Source organism: Vombatus ursinus, unplaced genomic scaffold, assembly GCF_900497805.2.
Source record: "Vombatus ursinus unplaced genomic scaffold, bare-nosed wombat genome assembly UNPS02010219.1, whole genome shotgun sequence".
NCBI lineage: Eukaryota > Metazoa > Chordata > Mammalia > Diprotodontia > Vombatidae > Vombatus > Vombatus ursinus.
The window spans coordinates 11,941,997-11,962,315 of NW_020949997.1; the positions used below are offsets into that span (position 1 = coordinate 11,941,997).

Genomic DNA, 20,319 nt, shown 5'->3' on the forward strand with positions numbered 1-20,319 from the left:
TTCGATGACAGCAGTGGTTAGACTTCAGAATGTGGTAACTTAGATATCAGTGTATATCAGATCTCTTCAGTGTACAATTAAAGTGAATTTACTTACTCAGATTTCTTACAATCACCTATAAATTTTGTGTCCCAAAGACCTGAGTTCAAATCTAGCCTCAGATACTTACTGGCTGTGTGACCCTGGGCAAGTCACTTAGCCTCCGTTTGACTCAGTTTGCTCAACAGTAAAATGGAGATAATAATAGCATCTACTATTAGACTCAAGATAGAGAAACAAACAAAAACAAAATAAGAGGAGTTTGTGTTCTACTTGGAAGATAGAGCATGAACACAGGTAATTATACTCAAGGTAATTTAGAGAGGAAGAGAGTCCAAACATTAGTTTGAAGCAGGAAAAGCTTCCAATAGAAGCTGGCACACGAGTTAAGCTTTGAAGGAAGTGAATAAGTCTAAGAGACAGAGGTGAAAAAGGAGTCCATTCTAGGAATGGAGGTAAGAAATGGAATGTGAATTGTAGCTAGTAACACAGTTGAGCTGGGCAGTGTAATATATAAAGGGAGTAACATGAAATGAATCTGGGAAGCTAGGTTGGAGCCAGATTATAGAGGGTTTTTACTAACAGATGTGGAGTTTGTATTTTATCCTAGAGGCCATAAAGAACCTCTACTCAGGCTCTCCATGTGGCATCTCCTGCTCTGCTTTCCCATATCCTAGCCCTGTAGAAGGGGCACTAGTTAAAACTGATGCTTTAATAAGTTTTTTTCTATTTGTCTCTTGCTGATTTCATCAGTTTGAGAAACTCTGTGTTGAGAGACAACCAAAAAAATCAATATTGATGGATCATAGTGTACACCGAGGAGAGTAAAGTGTTAGAAGGTTGGAAACATAGGAAGGAGCCAGGAGGGCCTTTAAATGGCAAACAGGGCATTTTGTATTTGATCAGAGAGTCCAGAGATGTTGAGAAACAACCAAAAAAACCAATATTGATGGATCACAGTGTACACTGAGGGGAGTAAAGTGTTAGAAGGTTGGAAAGTTAGGAAGGAGCCAGGTTGCCAGGGCCTTTAAATGGCAAACAGGGTATTTTATATTTGATCCTGGAGGTAATAGGGACCTATTGGAGTTTATTGAGTAGTGGGATTACATGGTAAAATCTGCCTTAGAGAAATCACTCTGGCAGTGGCATGGAGGACAAATTATAATAGTGAGAGATGTGAGGTTGGATGACCAACAGAATAAAGTTATTTTAACTTTTTAAAACTTTTTTTATTACTTATTTTATTTTAATGGGACTGAGTCACTGAGAGTCTGCACCAGGGTGATGAATGGAAAGAAGATATATACAAGACATATGAAAGAAGAAAGGATAAGACTTGGTTAACAGATTGTCAAAGGTGACACTGAGGTTGAGATTCTAGGTAACTGATAGGATGGAGCTGCCCTTGACAGTAATAGAAAAGTCCAGAAGAAGGGAGAGTTTAGGGACATGGTTTTATCAAGGATAGGTCTTGCTAGACCAGCTTTATTTTCTTTTTCAAATGAGATTACTAAATTGACATCATAATTTACTTAGGTTTTAGGGAAGTTTTACAAAATATCTCTTGTGCAAAAGTTGAATAGATGGGGGCTAGAAAATAGGATAATTGGAGGGATTGGAAGGGTTGAATGGCTAGCAGGGTAGAGAACCTGTGGCCTTGAGGCTACAGGTGGCCTTTTAGGTCCTTGGGTGTGGCCTTAACTGAGTCCAAGTTTTACAGAACAAATCCTTTTATTAAGGAGATTTATTCTGTAATGTTTGGTCAGTCAAAGGGCCATACTTGAGGACCTGGAGGGCCACAGGTTCCACACCCTTGGGCTAGACTCAAAGTGTAGTCATTAATAGTTCCATGTAAACTTGGAAGGAGGTCTTCAGTGGAGTGCTGTTGAGGATCTGTATTTGTCTTCTTGCTGTTCAACATTATCAATGACTTGGATAAAGACATAGATGACACCCATATCTAATTTGAAGTTGAAATGAAATTTGGTGGGATAGCTAATACCCTGGGTGAGAGTGAGGATTCGAAAAGAACTTCATAGGCCAGAAGAGTGGGATGAATTCAATAAGAGGAAATTTAATAGAGAAAATCTAAAGTTTTATACATGAGCTCCGTAAGTCAACTTCACAAATAAAAATGGAGGATTGTGGTGAGACAGCAGTTTGTCTGAAGAAGATCTAAGGGTTTTAGCGTCCTGCAAATTCAATTTTAGTCAAAAGTATGCTATGTCTGCCAAAAACACTAATGTAATTTTGGGCTATATTATGAAAGAGATATAGCTTCCAAGAATAAGGAGGTAATAATCCTACTATAATGTGCTTTGGTCAAACCATATCTAAGTATTCTGTTCAGCTTTGGACACCACAGTTTATGAAAGGCATTTTGAGTAGCAGCCAGAGGGAGGTTAGTCAAAATAGACAAGGGCCTTGAGTCTATACCATATGAAGATCAGTTAAGGAACTAGAGTTACTTACCTTGCAGAAGAGAAGGCTGAAGGGGAATTTTATGAGTATGTTCAGGTACTCAAAAGGCTATCATGTAAAAGAGGGATTAGATCTGTTTTCTTTGGCCTTAGAATGAAGATGAGAAGTCAAAGTGAGTCATTTATATTTGACCTCAATGTAACTTTCCTAAAAGACCTAAGCAAAAGCGAAATGGTATACCTCTGGTGATGGTGGGTTCTCTCTCACGGGAGGTCATCAAGCAAAGGCTGAATAACTAGTTTGGGTGCATATTTTAATTAGAATTCTTTTTTGAGCATCAGTTGGGTTAGGTCAGCCACAAAAGTCCTTTCCAATTATGAGATTTTGTGAATCTTTAAACATACCTATCTGAGATCTTACAGGAGGGTCAAGAATTTTAACTAGGTAGTTGAGTAAACAAAAATGTCCTTCCAGTTCTCTGTCATGACTAGGTCTTACCTTTGCAAAATTTTACCTCCCCTCTACTATCTACCCTTTCAAAAACTGAAAGCCTATTTCCTATAAGGTTACTATTTAAGGCAGTTAGGTGATATAGTGTATAGAGCACTGGACCTGCAGTCAGGAGAGACCCAAATTCAAATCTTGCCTTGGAAACTTAGTAGCTGTGCAGCCCTGGGCAAAGTCACTTAATCTTTGTCTGACTCAGCTTATTCATCTGTAAAGTGACAGTACCTACCTCCCAGGGTTGTTTGAAAGATCAAGTATTTTCCAAGAACTTTGTAACCCTTGAAGTATTATATAAACTCTATTATAAATTCTTGTGAATTTCTTACAACTGGGAATTTATAAGCTCTGATCAAGTATGTGGTCAGTTATTACTGCTTTTATTATGATTTGTTTAAAGATTGTAAATTTTTATCACCATGAACTGAGATGGAAGGCAGTTCACAAAGGAAAGGCAGAGTCAGTTGGTGTTTTCAAAAGTATATTGAGAAGTTTTTTTTTCCCTTATGCTTCCAGAACAGTGAATTTCTGCTCTCCTTTTTTAAGGAGATAGAAGAGGCTGGAAAGAACACTTGTAACTGTAGCTCCTCACAGGAACCCAGCTAAACATTAGGACAGTTACTGCTCCTCAGCTCATATTGTCTATCCCAAGGCACAGCAAAAATAAAAAAAGTACAGTTGATTACCTGGGGAAGAAAAAAAAAAAGAGAAAACTTAGAAGAAGAAAAAAAGCAAACATAAAGACACCTGCCTTAGTAGGTGGAATGGCTCAGGGAGGATTTGAATGATGGCACCTCATTCAGATAGCTTAACGTGGCCACCATCACCCATTATCACAGTGAGTTCCACGTCTGGGGAATTGGTTTGGAGCCATCAGTTGCTTCAGAAACTTTGTCAAGTAATGACCCATCACAAGCAGTTTCTGATGTTGAGATTTTCCTTTAATTGGGTCAAAAGAAGAGCACTAGATTTGGAATTAGGGGACCTTCATTCAAATCCTGACTCTGTCTCAATATTGTACAAGCCATTTAACTTTTCTGGGCCTTAGTTTCCTCATCTGTAAAATGAGAGGGTTGGACTAAATGACCTCCAAGATCCCTTCTAGCTCTGTATCAATGATCCTATGCCCTCTTCCAAGCCACAAGTTAAAAATATTCTCCTTTAAAAACATTTTTTATGTAACGCCTCGCACATAATAGGTGCTTAATAAATGCTGGTTGACTAAGAATTGTTAATTATTCAAAGCAGATTTTAGTCTCTTACCTTATACAATTCTGGGTCCTCTTGAAGGCCACAGTCAGCAGGATCAAATTCGACATCTTTTGTACACATGGTCCGACTGAGTTTCATGTCTATGAGGTACTCAAATCCCGTTGACAGCTGTTAGTGAACAATTGCACAGTTAGGGTTATTATTATTATTATTATTATTATTATCATCATTATTACTATTATTATTATTATTTCTTCTTATACATGTAAATCCCATGCACCAAACTCTGGGCTTTTATAGATTAGACTGGAGGCTTCTTCAAAAATTGCATATTTTTTCTTCATTTTTGCCACAGTTGAGAGTTTTCTTTGGAAACCTCAGAATATAGCTGTGTTTATGTCTGCTAGGGAGCAGCTAAATGGTACAGTGGATAGAGCACCAGGCCTGGAGTCAAGAAGACCTGAGTTCAAGACCTCAGATACTCACTAGGTATGTGACCCTGGGCAAGTCATTTAACCCTATTTTCCTCAGTTTCTCCATCTGTAAAATGAGCTGGAGAATGAAATGGCAAACCACTCCAGCATCTTTGCCAAGAAAGCTCCAAATGGGGTCACAAAGAGATGGACGTGACTGAAACGATTGAACAACAACAGCAACAATAAGGTCTGCATGGTTGTGAAAGGAAGAGTCACCAGGTCCTGTGTAAGCATGCAAAAAAGTAATACATATTGGAAATAAGACAGACTTTATTTTACTCCACAGACAAAAATAAAAAAAATACGAAAGATTCACAGTAAACTATAATCAACATAATCTCCTTTTCCCTGGTGAGTCTCATCAACTGTAAACATGTAGTTTTAAAGACACCAAGGCCATAAAATAGCTAAGATATCTCGGTAAAAGACTGGGTTGGAGTAGTGGAGGAGATGATTATTAGAAGCTTGGAGGCTCCCTTCTTCCCATGACCTACTCATCTGGAACAGATTTCCACCCATCTCTATTACCCATTGGAAGTCATTTATTGGACTCAACCAAGGTCCTTCATAGGTCAACCAACCAATAATTATTTAATGCCTTGCATATAAGAGTGCTTTTAGATGGTTTGGCCAAGACCGTACCTTGTAGATGGGAAATTGAGATGACTGGACCCTTCACTTTGAGAGACCACAAACTATATCCAAAACAGTCCCGAAGCTAATACTCATAGAAGCAGTAGGCAGGCAGAAGAAAAGGACTCTATAAGCTTACCTGTTACTAATGTAAAGGGAGTGATTAGTAAAGTGACCAAGTGATCAGAAGAATTCCTCAATCAATCTGATATTACAGGGTATGAACCATTGTCTGGAAGCAACTAAGAGGTACCTTTTCATGACATGTGAACGTACCCACTAGCACCATACTGGTTATGTTTGAGAGACTAGGACCATATCCTGATGACTAAGGCTGACTAAAAATCAGCCATGCTTCCCAGTGACCTATGAAATGTAGATGATGTCTCCCTTAACTCTTCCCCTGGTGCAGTAGCTAGAGCTCTGGGCTTGGAGACAGCATTTAGATTTAAATCCTGCTTCAGACACTTAATCTTTTGTAAAAATTATATGTATTATTCAATGATCCAAGACAATTCCAAAGGACTCATGATGAAAAATGCTATCCACATCCAGAGAAAGAACTGATGGAGTCTGAATGCATATGGAAGCATACTATTTTTTACTTTCTTTATTTTTTTGTGCTTTTTTTTCCCTGTTTTCTTTGACAACATGAATAATAGCGAAATGCTTTTCATGATTACACATATATAACCGGTATCAAATTGCTTACCATTTCAGGGAGGGAAGAAGGGAAGGAAAGAATTTGGAACTCAGAAATTTTAAAAATGAATGTTAAAAACTATTTTTACGTGCAATTGGGAAAACTAGTTATTAAAAAATAAAAATATATAGAAAAATTATATGTGTCTTTTCCAGTCAGTAAAAATCCATCTTCTCATCTTCCCACTCCAAACCTCTCCCCCCAAGTGAGAACAAGAGAAGAAAAAAGACAGAAAGAAAGAAAGAAAGAAAGAAAGAAAGAAAGAAAGAAAGAAAGAGAAAGAAAGAAAGAAAGAAAGAAAGAAAGAAAAAGAAAGAAAGAAAGAAAGAAAGAAAGAGAAAGAAAAGAAAGATTCATTTCTGCACTCTGAGTCCTTCACCTATCAGAAAGTAGTTAGCATATTTCATTAGTCCTCTGGAATCTTAGTTGATCATTCCGCTGATCAGAGTTCTTAATTTTTTCAAAGTTGTTTTTATCATATTTGAGATTTCTGGGAAAAGGGACTTCCTGCTCCAGCCTAACTTTACAGAAGGCTCTACAAACTTCCCATGCAGTTTCTTCCTTAGAAAGTGAAGTCAGTGAATTACTCAGATACCCACCAAACCAGTGGGGAGGAGATTGCTTACTCAGCAGCCTCCAAAATATGTTTACTTTCTGAGAATAGCCTAAACTATGGAGTACGATTATAAATGGATATAGATTGGGAGAGATGTATTGCTCTGTGAGAAAGGGGGACTCAAAGTATTGCCCTAATAAAGTGGATAGAGCACTGGGCCTGGCATCAGCAAGACCAGTGACCTTGGGCAAGTCATTTAACCTCTGTCTTAATCTGCTAGAGAAAGAAATGGCAAACCACTCCAGTATCCTTGCCAAGAAAAACTCATGAACAGGATGGTCCATAGAGTCATAAAGAGTAGTACATGTACCTGCTGAAACAAACCCAGGAACTCTATGAACACAATTACAAAACACTTTTCACACAAATAAAATCAGATCTAAATAATTGGAAAAACATCAGTTGCTCATGGGTAGGCTGAGCTAATATAATAAAAATGACAATTCTATCTAAGCTAATTTACTTATTCAGTGCCACACCAATCAAACTACCAAAAAATTATTTTATAGAGTTAGAAAAATAATAACAAGATTCATTTGGAAGAACAAAAGGTCCAGAATATCAAGAGAACTAATGAAAAGAAATGCAGGGGAAGGAGGCCTAGCCATTCCAGATCTTAAATTGTATTATAATTTATTATAATACAATATTATAATTATAATAATAATAAGCAATCATCAAAACTGCTTGGTACTGGCTAAGAAATAGAGTGGTGGATCAGTGGAATAGGTTAAGTATGCAAAACACAATAGTCAATGACTATAGTAATATACTATTTGATAAACCCAAAGACCCCAGCTTCTGGGATAAGAACCCACTCTTTGAAAAAAACTGCTGGGAAAATTGGAAAAGAGTATGGCAGAAACTAGGCATAGACCAAAATCTCACACCATATACCAAAATAAAGTCAAAATGGGTACATGATTTAGATATAAAGGCTGATACTATAGGCAAACTGAGAGAGCAAGGAATAGTTTATCTGTCACATCTATGGAAAACAGAAGAATTCATGACCAAACAGGAGATAGAGAACATTATGAAAAGCAAAATAGATAATTTTGATTACATTAAATTGAAAAGTTTTTGCACAAACAAAGCCAATGAAACTAAGATTAGAAGGAAAGTAGAAAATTGGGAAAGAATTTTTACAACCAGTCTCTCTGATAAAGGCCTCATTTCTAAAATATATAGAGAATTAAGTCAAATTTATCAGAATACAAGCCATTCCCCAATTGATAAATGGTCAGAGGATATGAACAGACAGTTCTCAGATGAAGAAATTAAAGCCATCTATAGTCATATGAAAAAATGTTCTAAATCACTATTGATTAGAGAAATGCAAATCAAAACAACTCTGAGGTACCACATCACACCTATCAGAATGGCCAACATGACAAAACAGGAAAATGATAAATGTTGGAGAAGATGTGGGAAAATTGGAACGCTAATGCATTGTTGGTGGAGTTGTGAAATGATCCAACCATTTTGGAGAGCAATTTGGAACTATGCCCAAAGGGCTATAAAAATTTGCATACCCTTTGACCCAGCAATAGCACTTCTAGGACTATATCCCAAAGAGATCACACAAATGGGAAAAGGACCTACATGTACAAAAATATTCATAGCAGCTCTTTTTGTGGTGGCAAAGAAGTGGAAATTGAGAGGACGTCCATCAGTTGGGAAATGGCTGAGCAAGTTGTGGTATATGAATGTGATGGAATACTATTGTGCTATAAGAAATGATGAACAGGCTGATTTCAGAAAAACCTGGAGAGACTTGTATGGTTTGATATTGAGTGAAGTGAGCAAAAACAAGAGAATGTTGTACACAATAACAGCCACATTGTGTGATGACTAATATTGATAAACGTAACCCTTCCTGGCAATACAAGGATCTAAAACATCTCCAGAGGCCTTGTGATGGAAAATGCTATCCACAGCCAAAGAAAGAACTACGGAAGCCGAATTGTTATTTTTTTTTCTCTTCTGTTGAGTTTTGTTTCCTCTTTCTGACAGTTCCTCCTATTGGTTTTAATTTCTACTTACAACATCACTAATGTGAAAATATGTTTAATATGAATGTAAATGTATAGCCTATATCAGATTGTGTGCCATCTTGGGGAGGGTGGTGGGGAGGTAGGGGGAGAAAAATTTTAAACTCAAAAGCATATGGAAGTGATTATTGATAAATCAAAATAAATTTTAAAAAAAGAGTAGGACATGACTGAACAACTGAACAACAATAAAAATCTTGCTCTTCTGTGGGGAACTAATGATATTTGAGAACTTCATATATTTCAGGTTCTATTCATGGACTCCAATGATTCTTTTGTATCTTAGGCATTTTCTGTTGGGATTTAAAAAAAAAAAGGCTAATCCATATCCAATAAGCATTTAGTACCTTGAGTATGATGTGGTATTTAAGAGACCCCTTTCCCCACATTTGGGGAAACCTAAACATGAGTCATACCATGAGTACATTAAATATTTTCCTGCAGTGGTCTGTGTGGGACCACAAACCAAAGAGATACTGATCCTCTTGGGTCATTTCACAGGATCAGACCTTCTCCTAGTGAGTGAGCCCAGAAGTCATTGGGGAGCCTTGTGTCATGGGTTACCCCAAAAATAAAATGGGCTTATATATAATTGACATAAAATACCCTTTCTCTCTTCCAATACTGTCATCATGTCAACAAGCATGAAACTGGTACTAGATTTCTGGTAACAACTGATAATCATTTAAGATCATTTAGCCCCAATAAGGGCCAAAGTCTGAACTAATCAACCAGAAGAAGTATCTTGGCCTAACAAACGTGCTTTTCTTTGTTCTCTGAGTAAACTCAAAAAGGCCCTTCCTGGGTAAACAATGCAAGACCAGATGAAGCTGACCAAGAACACTTGGGACCAGACATTGTCTTGAATAATGGGATTTTTCTTATCTGAGTATTTTATGGACATATACTATGTTATATTATGTTAGTGATAGAAGAAACACAGATGTCCTGGATTGTAATTTCAATTGACACTTTGTCAATTCTCTTAACCTGTTGTATTTACAATCTATTCAACTAAGAAAATTCCTTTCTCATGCTATGGTTAAACATACATGAAGACCATAAATCTGAGTGACATAGACATCCTGAGTTGGGATTGCTCTAAGAATGTAAATTGTCTTCTTCAAATTGCTTAAGTCAGTCAGAATTAAAGCTCTGACTCCATGTACATGAATATGTTCACTAACTTAAGGGAATAAACAATATAATTATATATCACTTAGATTGTTGCCTCTTTAACCAAACTTCCAGGTCGACATAACTCTAATCACTACCCCACCTTTACCTGCTCCTGCTTTTCCTTCCATGGCTGCTTTGTTTCTGTAGCAACACTGCTACCACTTTTTCTAGTGTCTATGACCTATTTTTTGTTGATAGAATTGCCCTTAATATTCATTTTCATTAGAGTTCACTTATATGGAAATGTTACAGGAAGCTCAAAGGGTGCCCACATAGTTATATTGCTTCAGATATGAATTCCCGTTGGGCACTCTAAGAAATACAAAAGAAATATTAGATATTGAGATTTACCCTTGATAGATTTAGAGTCTAATTGGTTAAATAAGACTAGTCCACCTGAAGTAATTGGCAAACAATACCAACCTTTTAATTCAACAAACATTTACTAATTTCCTGCTGAATGCAAAGAAATGTGCTAGATACCAGGAGAAATTCAGAAATGAAACAGAACAGACTGCTTCAAGAAGCCATCTCTAGGGAGCAGGGAAAAAAAAAGTTACATGATAACTTTATTATAGTTATATATTATATATTATATTATATATTATATATCAAAAGGAAGAACAAGTTGTAAATAATAGAGATGCAGTTTTATATGCAATCATCTTTTTTTTTCTATTCTACTGGGTTGTGGAAATGCTTGTTTTACTTCTTAAGTTCAGAATAAAATAAATAAAAATTTTTAAAAAGAAGTTTGGTCTTCAATAGCATGATTATATGTCATATATGATATAGCAATATAATATATTCACATATCATATATTCATATAATGCTATTAATATTACATTAATATCATCTATCCTATACATGACATATACATATATATGCATCAGTATGCTGGCAAATGTTTAACAACTCACTTTCTTTAAAAAGAAATCCTTACAACACGCTTTTAAGTTTAATGTGAATTACTAACATTTTCTCCATCATTTTCTTAAATCTACCAGGATGGGGAACCTGTGGCCTTGAGGCCACATATAGCATTAGAAACAATAATTTTAGAGGATTTGGCAGGGATTCAGCCAAAGTTTTGTTTAAATTGGAAGGTTCTATCACTGTAGAAAAGTTTGAGAACCATTGGTACAGTGGCTACATCATTGTTTGTGGATTCAGGAGGACTTGGGTTCACATCTTTCCTCTGACATTATATGACCCCAGTAAGTCACTTTGTATTTCTGTGTCTCAATTTCCTGGACTTGATGATTGTTAAGGTCCTTTCTAGTCCTCAAATCCTAGGATTTTCTTGCTTGAGAAACTTAGAATCTAATGGTTAGTCCTAATTTGGTTTCTCCCTTCCATCCAGTGTCCTTCTGGTTCATTTATCTCAGGTATTAGTTGGTGAGGATTTAAAAAATTCAAAGAGACCTTATTGTGGAAATTGTTCAAAACAAGTCATAATTAGCAAGATAAGTCTGCTGCTAAAAACGATGCTGCTGCAAAAGCCAACAGACATTTAAAAAAAAAAATTTGGATTACACACAACATCGCTCTTCATTAGAGTAGGTGATTGAGAGTGTACTTAGATTTATTTGTTTTCATAAAGAGGTCCAAACCTTTGAGTTACTTCTCAATTGAAGATAAGTCTGAACTTAGTTCTTAATACTTAATCATATTATCTCTTCTCTCTCTCATCTTTAGTTGTCCTGTTTTGACTGGACCTTTCTCTACTGCCTATAAACATGTTCAGATCTTCCCTAATTTTAAAAATTTGAATTTTCTATAACTACCACAGACCATATGCCCCCAAGTTGTATAGTAGTGGGACCTGCTGAACAATTAGAGGTTTTTTGGTTTTTTGTTTTTGTTTTACTGTGGAACAAAATAATAGTGATAACTAGCATTTATATAGTTTTAAGATTTTGCTTTAAGGTTTGCAAAGCCCTTGACAAGTATCTTATTTTGTCTTCACAACCCCAGGAGGTAGGTGCTCTTATTATTCCCATTTTATAGATGGGGAAACAGGCAGACAGGTTAAGTCTTCCCAGGATCACATAGCTAGTAAGTGTCTGAGGCTAGATTTGAATTTAGGTCTTCCTATCTTCAGGCCTAGCATTCTATCCATTAGGCTACCTGGCTATCCCTTAAATAAACCTTCAAACATCCTTCACTTGATCTTAGAAAACTGGATTTTTATTCTAAAAGTTCCTTTTCTATTAACTTAGAGAAATTATTTTCTTCAAATGGATTCTGGACATATCATCTAATCCTGCTTCTACTATTTTCAGCTATTATTCTATAATTCTCCTCCCCCTTTTTGCTGAACTTATAAAAATACTTCATTTTCCTCCACCCACTTATTTTTCACTTCCCAGAATCTGTTGTCCATCCCCATCACTCTTCAGAAACTGCTACTTCAAAGTCACCAATGACCTATTTTAAAAAATATATATTTTCAGTTCCAAATTCTCTCCCTCCCTCTACCCCCTCCCCACCCACCAATCTGGTGTCCATCCCCTTCACTCTACTGAAACTGCTACTTCAAAGTCACTAATAACCGCTTTTAAAAAAATATTTTCTGTTCTAAATTCTTTCCCTCCCTCCCCTTCTTCCCCACCCACCCATTGAGAAGTCAAGAACCACATTTTTCAAATATACAGGAACTGAGCCAAATTTTGTAAGAATAAGAGTCATTTCCCAATTGATAAATGGTCAAGGGGTTATGAGCAAACAGTTTTCAAAGGGAGAAAGCATATATAAAGTTATATAAAGTGCTCTAAATCGCAAATAATTAGAAAAATTCAAATTAAAACAATCAAGGTACTACTTCACACCCATCATATTGGCTAAGATGACAGAAAAGAAAAATGACAAGCTGGAGGGCATATGGGGAAATAGGTACACTACTATGTTGTTAGTGAAAATATGAACTAGTCCAATCATTATGGAGACTAATGACTACTTAATTTAGAAATGCAATGGCCTGTTCTCACTCATCCTCTTTGACATCTCTACAGTGTTTGACATTACTGATTTTTCCATTCTTTCCACATACATTGGCATCATCCTACTTGAGTTCATCATGGACCTTTTGTCTAATATTTTAATAGTTTTATAACTGGTCTCCCTTTTGTCAGTCTAATTCCCTCTCCAATCCATTTTTCACATAGCTGCCAAAATAATCTTGTTAATGTCTGACCCGGAAGAAGATATTTAAGCTGGAGATGAGAAAATTTAGAGGGGAAAATTATAGCTGTCTTCATTTATTTGAAGGGCTATAGTCTGTTTGACCCTAGAGAGCAGAACCAGGAACAGAAAGGGTGAAAATTGCAAAAAATAAAAAAAAAATAGTGCTTGATGTCAGGAAAAACCTTCCTAACAATAACAGCTGTCCTAAAGTAGAATGCGGAGGTGTTAAGTGCCTCCTCCTTGGAGGTCTTCAAGCAGAGACTGGATAATTACTTGTTGAGTATGTCATAGGGAAGCTTCCAGAAATGAATGAGTTATTCTCTGTGGCTGATGTAGCCCCTCCTAACTCTCTAATCCTGTGTTTCTATGAAATAAATGGCTATTTAACTTGGTGTTTAAGACCTTCCACAATCTTGCTTCAGTATTTCTCTCCCACATTCCTTTATCCAATTCCTCCTTCAGGCACCCAACATTCCAAGGAAATGACTACTGGTTTTTCTTGAACTCATCCTGAACTCTCTTGCCCTCATGCTGCCCCACAGACTGACCCTTAAGTATGGAATACATATACTTATTATCCATATCTTTCAGCATCTTTCTTTTCTTTCAAAGTTCAGATCTAACATCTTTTCTTCCATGAAGTCTTCCCTGATCTCATGCCTGCAACTTTTCCTGACTCAAAGCCTGGCACTTATATCTACTGTACCACTTAAGTGCCTTATTATATATATATATATATATCATATATATATGATTACACCGATTCCATAGAAATATTTTTATCAAAATTTTTTAAATGAATTCATGGACCCCATGTTAAACACTCCTCCTTGAAGACATTAATAAGCAGTAAAGTCCCCATATACACCAAAATATTTATGGCAGCATTTTTTGTGATAGCAAAAAAATTAGTAACATAGTAGATACCCATCAGTTGGGGCTAAGAAAATTGTGATACATGAATGTAATGGAATATTACTGTGCTATAAGAAATGATGTATATGATGGATACAGAGAAGTGTGAGAAAAATCTACACGAACTGAGGCAAAGTGAAGTACGTAGAGCCAAGGAAACAATATATACAATACTTACAACAATGAAAATGGAGAGAACAATTCCATACAAATAAAACAAAAATAATTATAGCAAGATTATAAAAATCAAGATGACTCAAGTGAAAAGATATGAGGATAACCCTCTCTCCTATGCCCACCCCTTCATGGAAGTAGGATCTCCATAGATGTTGTTCATTGTGCATATTTTCAGACTTTTTTGATGTATTGATCAGTTGTGATGATTTTTTTCTCTTCTTTTTACTTTCTAACATTTTTTGTCTTTAAAAATGCTATTTTCTTATGTGGGATGGCTCCCTGGGAGGAGGAAGGGAAGGGGTATTGAGGAAAATGATGATATGAAAAACAAAAGACGTCAATAAAATTTTATTTTTAAAAAGCCCACCTAGTAAGAGGTCATACACATACCGAAGTGGTAGAGCCAAGCTTCTAGACACTTCAAGTTCTAGAACTGAGCATGGGAATTGCAAGAGCAAATGTAATCCACCTTTAAGTTAACCTCTCAGCACAGAAGAGGCATCAACCCTGCAGTAAAGGCTGATATGGGGAGATGGGGTTAAAGGAAGAGATAAATACAAAAGGGAGGGAGGGTAATGGTGGTGGTGGTGGTGGTGCAACAGAACAAAGAGGATCAGGAAGCTGATTCAGGATTTTTCTCCAACCTCCTACACTCTCTTCTAGTGCTTCTGATTGGGAGTGCATCCAGCCTGGCCCACAACTTTGCCCTTCATGGGCAACATTGCTTTGGCTACTGATTATATCCTACAGAACAATTCTTCCTGCCTCTTGTTTCTTTCCCCCCTACCCCTTCAAAACCTTACCATTAGCCTTGCTATGCCATATGTCTGTAAAAGATGAAGAATTAAGAGAAATAGAAAGACTGAAAACAGGGACTGTTTTCTGAAAAAAAATTCTGAAAATAACCTGAAAACAGAGAAAGCTGAAAGAGGTCAGGAGAGGGAGAGGGAAGGCCACTGACTGAGGAGGCTACACTCCACTCTGCCATTTACCAGCTGTATGACTTCAGGCAAATCACTTCACCTCTCTGGGTCTCAATTTCCGTATCTATAAAATGAGGAGGTTGGATTAGCTGGCCTCTGAAGCCCCTTCTGGCTCTTACAATATGACCCTAGGATTCTATGACACACAGCTTAAATGAACATCTGGGTGTGAAATGAGCGATCTGTGTCACTAGAGCTCACCTCATGAACACCATTGAATACTTCTTAGAGCAATTCTTTTCCTTTCCCCTCTGTCTGGCTTTTTGTGTCTCCCTCACCCATCCTTCCTGGATTTCTCCCTTTTCTCTTCTCTATTTAATATTGTCTCTCCCAGTGCTATAATGTGCAATTGTAGTATTGTTTTTAAGAAAACACTTACTTGTCTTTCTTTCGTAACATCCTCCATTCTCAAATAAACATCTGATAAAATAAAAGAAATTCTTTTCTCAAAAAGATTTAACAATTTCTTTTCACTTGAAGAAGACCAGAAAATGACCCTTTCTGAGTGGGTCACCTTCAACAGCTGGGAAGGCTTCTCACCCTGACTTCGAGGAAGTGTGGGTGCTGGGACACAGAGAGTGACTGACCTGCTCCTGGGCTCGAATCAGCTGAGTCATCTGGTAGAGGTACTCATCATCGCTGTCCTTGTTGTACTGCTTTATGGCAAATTGAAGGGTCTCTGGGAAAAATGCATGGTCCTGCTCAATATCAATGAATTTTCTCCATACCTCCCGGTTTTCCTGGGCCTGTATCAACAAGGACAGGGTAGTTAGCAGGAGCAGTGGGATCTGCAAGAGCCTGGCCATTGGTTCTTGCCTTGGAGGATAATGGGACTGGTTTGGTACATGGAGTCTCAGTCCTCTTTGATGCTCTCTCAAATACTAGTTTCCGCTAGTTCCTGGCAAGTTGTATTAAAATGTTTATCTCTTGTGTGGGATCCTCCTCCTTCCTTCTCCTCTCTCCTTTTTTTTGCATCCTTCCCAAAACAAAAACAAAACAGAAGAAAGTAAGTATTAAAGATACAATGTAAAGAAAGAAGCAATCCCTGATGTCAAGAAATTTAAATTCTTTCCCTCCAACACACTTAAGCAAGTAAGAAAGCCCTGGTTTTTTTTTTTTCTGGTGTATCCAACCTATATTTCAACCTTATACTTTTTTTTTCCCCAAAAAAGAGCTACAGAGTCTCTAGAGTTGGAGATCATCCAACTACCTTAAAGACCACTACCCACCCTGGGGAAGCCCATGCTGTTTTGGGATAGCTCTAATTCTTAGATTTCTTATATGATGCTAGAATCTGCTTAGAGCTGGAAGCTTAGACTCTTAGGGGTCATCTGGCCCAACCTCCTCATTTAGCAGATGAGGCAACTGAGGTTTATAAAGGTTGAATAATTTGTGATATGGGCAGCTAGGTGGCAAAATGGATAGGACACTGGGCCTGGAGTCAGAAAGACCAGAGTTCAAATCTGGCCTCAGACACTTACTAGCTGTGTGACCATGGGCAAATCACTTAAGCATGTTTGCCTCAGTTTCCTCATCTGTAAAATGAGAAGGCAATGATAAACCACTCCAGTATCTTTCCCAAGAAAACCCCAAATGGGGTCACAAAGAGTCAGATATGACTGAACAACAACAACAAACTTGTGATAGTCATAGATTTAGCGTCTGAGGCAGAATGTAAATTCAAGACATCCTAAGTCAAAGTTCAGTGTTTTCTATCCACAACACCATGTTGAATGAGGACTCCAACCTCTTTTTCAGGATTGGTCCCTGTTTCAATGGTCCCACCTTCTACCTTAATAGGGCCTAGGATCATGAGAGACGGAAAAAAAGAAACATGAACTTAGAAGCACTGAAACAGCAAAGACCACACTCAACAAGGTGCTTCCATTGTAAAACATATTCAGTCCTGCAGAAGATGGGGGGTAGTAAGATAATTGCTTTACCAACTGTTAATCAGTCAGTCAGTAATGTGCCAGGCACTGTGCTAAGAATGTTTACAAATGTCCCACATAGGTGTTATTATTATCTCCATTTTACAGTTGAGGAAACAAAGCAGACAGAGTTAAAGTGACTTGTCCAGGATCACCCAAATAAATAGTATCTGAGGAAATATTTGAACTTCGGTCTTTCTGACTCTATGGCCAGTGCTCAATCCACTGAGCTACCAATTCATCCTTGTTGGTACTTGTTAGGGTGGAATAGTAGCTTTAAAGAGCACAGAGTAGCACAATGGGAAAAATGTTGGACTTATAATTAGAAAGATCAGGTTTGAACCACTTTAGAAATTTATGAACAGTGTGATGTTGGGCACGTTGGGCACTCTAGGACTCTGTTTCCTCATCTATAAAATAAGGAAGTTGAATTCAATGACCTTTGAGGTCCCTTCTAGGTTCTGATCCTAAAACACTAAGACTGCATCAGAGGAGATGAAACAAACATGGAAACTGCATGTGTCTTTTACTCTAAACTATCCCGTTCCCTAAAACCCCTCCCCCAGGACCCTAGCACTACCATGTTCAGATGTTATCTGTCAATGAATGATTTGGATGAAGAAGAAGAAAATTGTCTTTCCTCACTATCCCTTCCCTGATTCTCTCTGGTTCATAGCGGCCACTTTCAAGTGACCAAAGTGACTTTCAAATCACCCCTATCTAAAGGTCTAGTTCTGTTCAGCAGTTTGAGAAGTCGAGTGACTTTGCCTAGGGCTGAGCTGAGACTATATGAACAAAACTAGCAATAATGACAACATACATCTATGTAGCCTTCAGGGTTTGCAAGGCACTTTGCAAAAATTATCTCATCTGAGCCTTTCAACAAAGCTATGAAGTAGGTATTATGATTCTATTTTATAGTGAGGAAACTGAGCTCAGAAAGGTGATGTTACTTGTCAAGTTAGCAAGTATCTGAGGTAAAATTCAAACCTAGGTTTTCCTGACTCTATGTCCAATGTTCCACCCACAACATCCTGCTGGCTCTGAGGCCAAGGCCAGATGCCAAGCCCCAGGGAAGAATAAGGGACCAAGGCAGGAAACCAGATAGGGAATTGGGCATCTACCCTCTGGGAACCACAAGTATACTGGCAACACCAAACAACTGCTTCCCTTATCTCTGGTATGTGTACTTGTAGAAACGTGGATGAACAATAAATGACCTTAACATTCTGATAGCGTGGAAAATTTTAAGTTTTTTCCCCTGAAAATGTTTCACAATTCTTAAAAGACTTTTATTTTCCTGTGTACTGATATTTTCTACTTTAAAAAAAAAAAGCATTTTGCCCATGAGGGAAAAATAATACCCATTACCCTTTGAGCCCCTGCTACACTGGCCAGTTGCATTTATACTCTTTCTTAGAAGTTGTAACATATTCTCAGACCCCACAAATAGGTCTCTACAGCTTTGAAGAGTACTAAATGTTATGTCTTATATCCTTAATGATAATGTTGGGGTTATCAGCCTTTGACTGGACCATAAAATACATTGTCACAAGTGAAACCTTATGCAGGGTGTAGTAATCCAACTCATAGCATCAATAAGATTTAGAACTGGAAAGGATCTCAGAGATTATACAGTCTAATGGTCCAGGAGTGGGGAACCTGAGGCCTCGAGGCCATATGTAGCCCTCTAGGTCCTCAAGTGTGACCCTTTGACTGAATCTAAGCTTCATAGAACAAATCCCCTGAATAAAAGGATTTGTTCGTAAAACATGTGGCCTCGAAGCCTCAGGTTTCCCACCCCTGGGACTCTAACCCCTCATTTTATCCATGATGAGACTAGTGCCCAAAGATGGTAAATGAATTGCTCAAAGTCATATAGGTCATAAGAAGCAGAGTTAGTGTTTGACTCTAGGCCCTTTAACAATAAACACAGAGCTCTCTGCTATACTGAAATGCCGTTTCAATGAGAGTTGCCAAGCTATATCCTCGTCATACTTCTAGGAACTGACCAATCTGTCCCCACCTCCAACCTTAACATGGATTATACCCTGAAAGATGGCAGACTGGGTTATTAGCCAAACGTTCTTTATTTGCCAAAATAAGTGGCCCTTGATACTTTATTGGAAGTGGGTCTTAGGTTGTAGTAAGAAAGGCCCAGCCAAAATCAATACTTTAAAGACAGACAAATTCTGAAGGTCAGAACATGGAAACAAAGCCAGGCATTGATTATTTGAGAGATTAACATGTGTGGACATGAGTCTAAAGGTAGGTCTGAAACTAGGAAATCAATTTTTAAAGGGGGAAGGGTAGGGTTGAGGAAGCAAGTTCCATTAGTAGCCAAAGTTCAGACTGACTCCAGGATTCATAGTTATCAGTTAACTTTTTTCTTTCTGCTACCTAAAATTGTCCACATTAGTATTTCAAAATTCATTGGTGTTTGAAGCACTAGGAAAAGAACAGAGGCTCTGTCTGGTAAGGAACATATATGTGGCTCTCTGGGACCAATACTTATTTGGTCCCTGGCCAAGTCCCAGACTTGAAATTAGTCTCATCCTGACCCCCAAGGGCCTGCTCTGGAGAGACAATGACATTAATAAGCATTATACCTGAATAGCTGGCAAATCACCTTTGTATTGGTAGAAATGGAGCCCAATATTATTGTTTTCTGCTTCTGTCCATCTGCCTGACCTTGTAAATATCCTAAGGTCTCCTCCAATTACTTTTCCCATGTTTTCTCTACCACCCCACTTTGTTACTCCTCCCTCTTGTCTCTCCTCTATACACTCTCCTTTTTCTCTTCTCCTGATCTCTGGTGTGCATTATCTTTACCCTCATTCATCTGTCTTTTCACACACAGTTTGGGTGCCATTTTCTAAATGAGGTCTCAGGTGTTGCTACTCTCTCTTGAAATTACTTTGCATTACTTTGTACGTACTTATCCACATACATGTTGTTTGCCTTAGCAGAAGAGTGTATGTTCCTTGAGGACAGAGATTATTTCATTTTTGTCTGTTGTACCTGGGAAGCCTAGCACAGTGCTTCGCATAGAGAAGATGCTTGAAAAATGCTTGTTGAATTTAATTGAATTAAATTGAATTTCTCTCCAGGTTAGAATTAGATAATCTGTAAGGTGCCTTCTAGCTTTAAGATCCTATGAATCAAGGGCAGTTACGTGGTGCAATGTATAGCATGCTGACCCTGGAGTCAGGAGGACCTGCATTCAAATCTGGCCTCAGACACTAACTAGCTGTGTGACCCTGGGCAAGTCACTTGATCCTGACTGCAT

At 37.7% G+C, this 20,319-nt stretch overlaps 1 protein-coding gene across 2 annotated transcripts; it reads right to left on the reverse strand.

Moving 5' to 3' along the window:
* Window positions 1–3,475: 3,475 nt before the first annotated feature.
* Window positions 3,476–15,961, reverse strand: LOC114037012 (cystatin-like). 2 transcript variants are annotated; one of them, XM_027853793.1, is made up of 3 exons: window positions 15,687–15,961; window positions 4,228–4,344; window positions 3,476–3,650 (listed from the first exon to the last, which is right to left on the reverse strand). In XM_027853793.1, the coding sequence occupies exons 1-3, from the start codon at window positions 15,903–15,905 to the stop codon at window positions 3,567–3,569; spliced, it is 420 nt and encodes a 139-aa protein (XP_027709594.1). In that variant the 5' UTR covers window positions 15,906–15,961; the 3' UTR covers window positions 3,476–3,566. The 2 variants fall into 2 exon arrangements, with proteins under 2 accessions (XP_027709594.1, XP_027709595.1); XM_027853794.1 differs by lacking the exon at window positions 3,476–3,650 and adding an exon at window positions 3,874–3,903.
* Window positions 15,962–20,319: the final 4,358 nt, after the last annotated feature.

Bases quoted from the DNA above. Each gene is read 5' to 3' on its own strand.
- LOC114037012 (XM_027853793.1), bottom strand. From the start codon at position 15,905: ATGGCCAGGCTCTTGCAGATCCCACTGCTCCTGCTAACTACCCTGTCC. The intron at 4,345-15,686 runs GTCAGTCACTCT...GTTCACTAACAG, and splicing joins TGATTCGAGCCCAGGAGCAG to CTGTCAACGGGATTTGAGTA. The intron at 3,651-4,227 runs GTAAGAGACTAA...TTTCTTCCCCAG, and splicing joins AGGACCCAGAATTGTATAAG to GTAATCAACTGTACTTTTTT.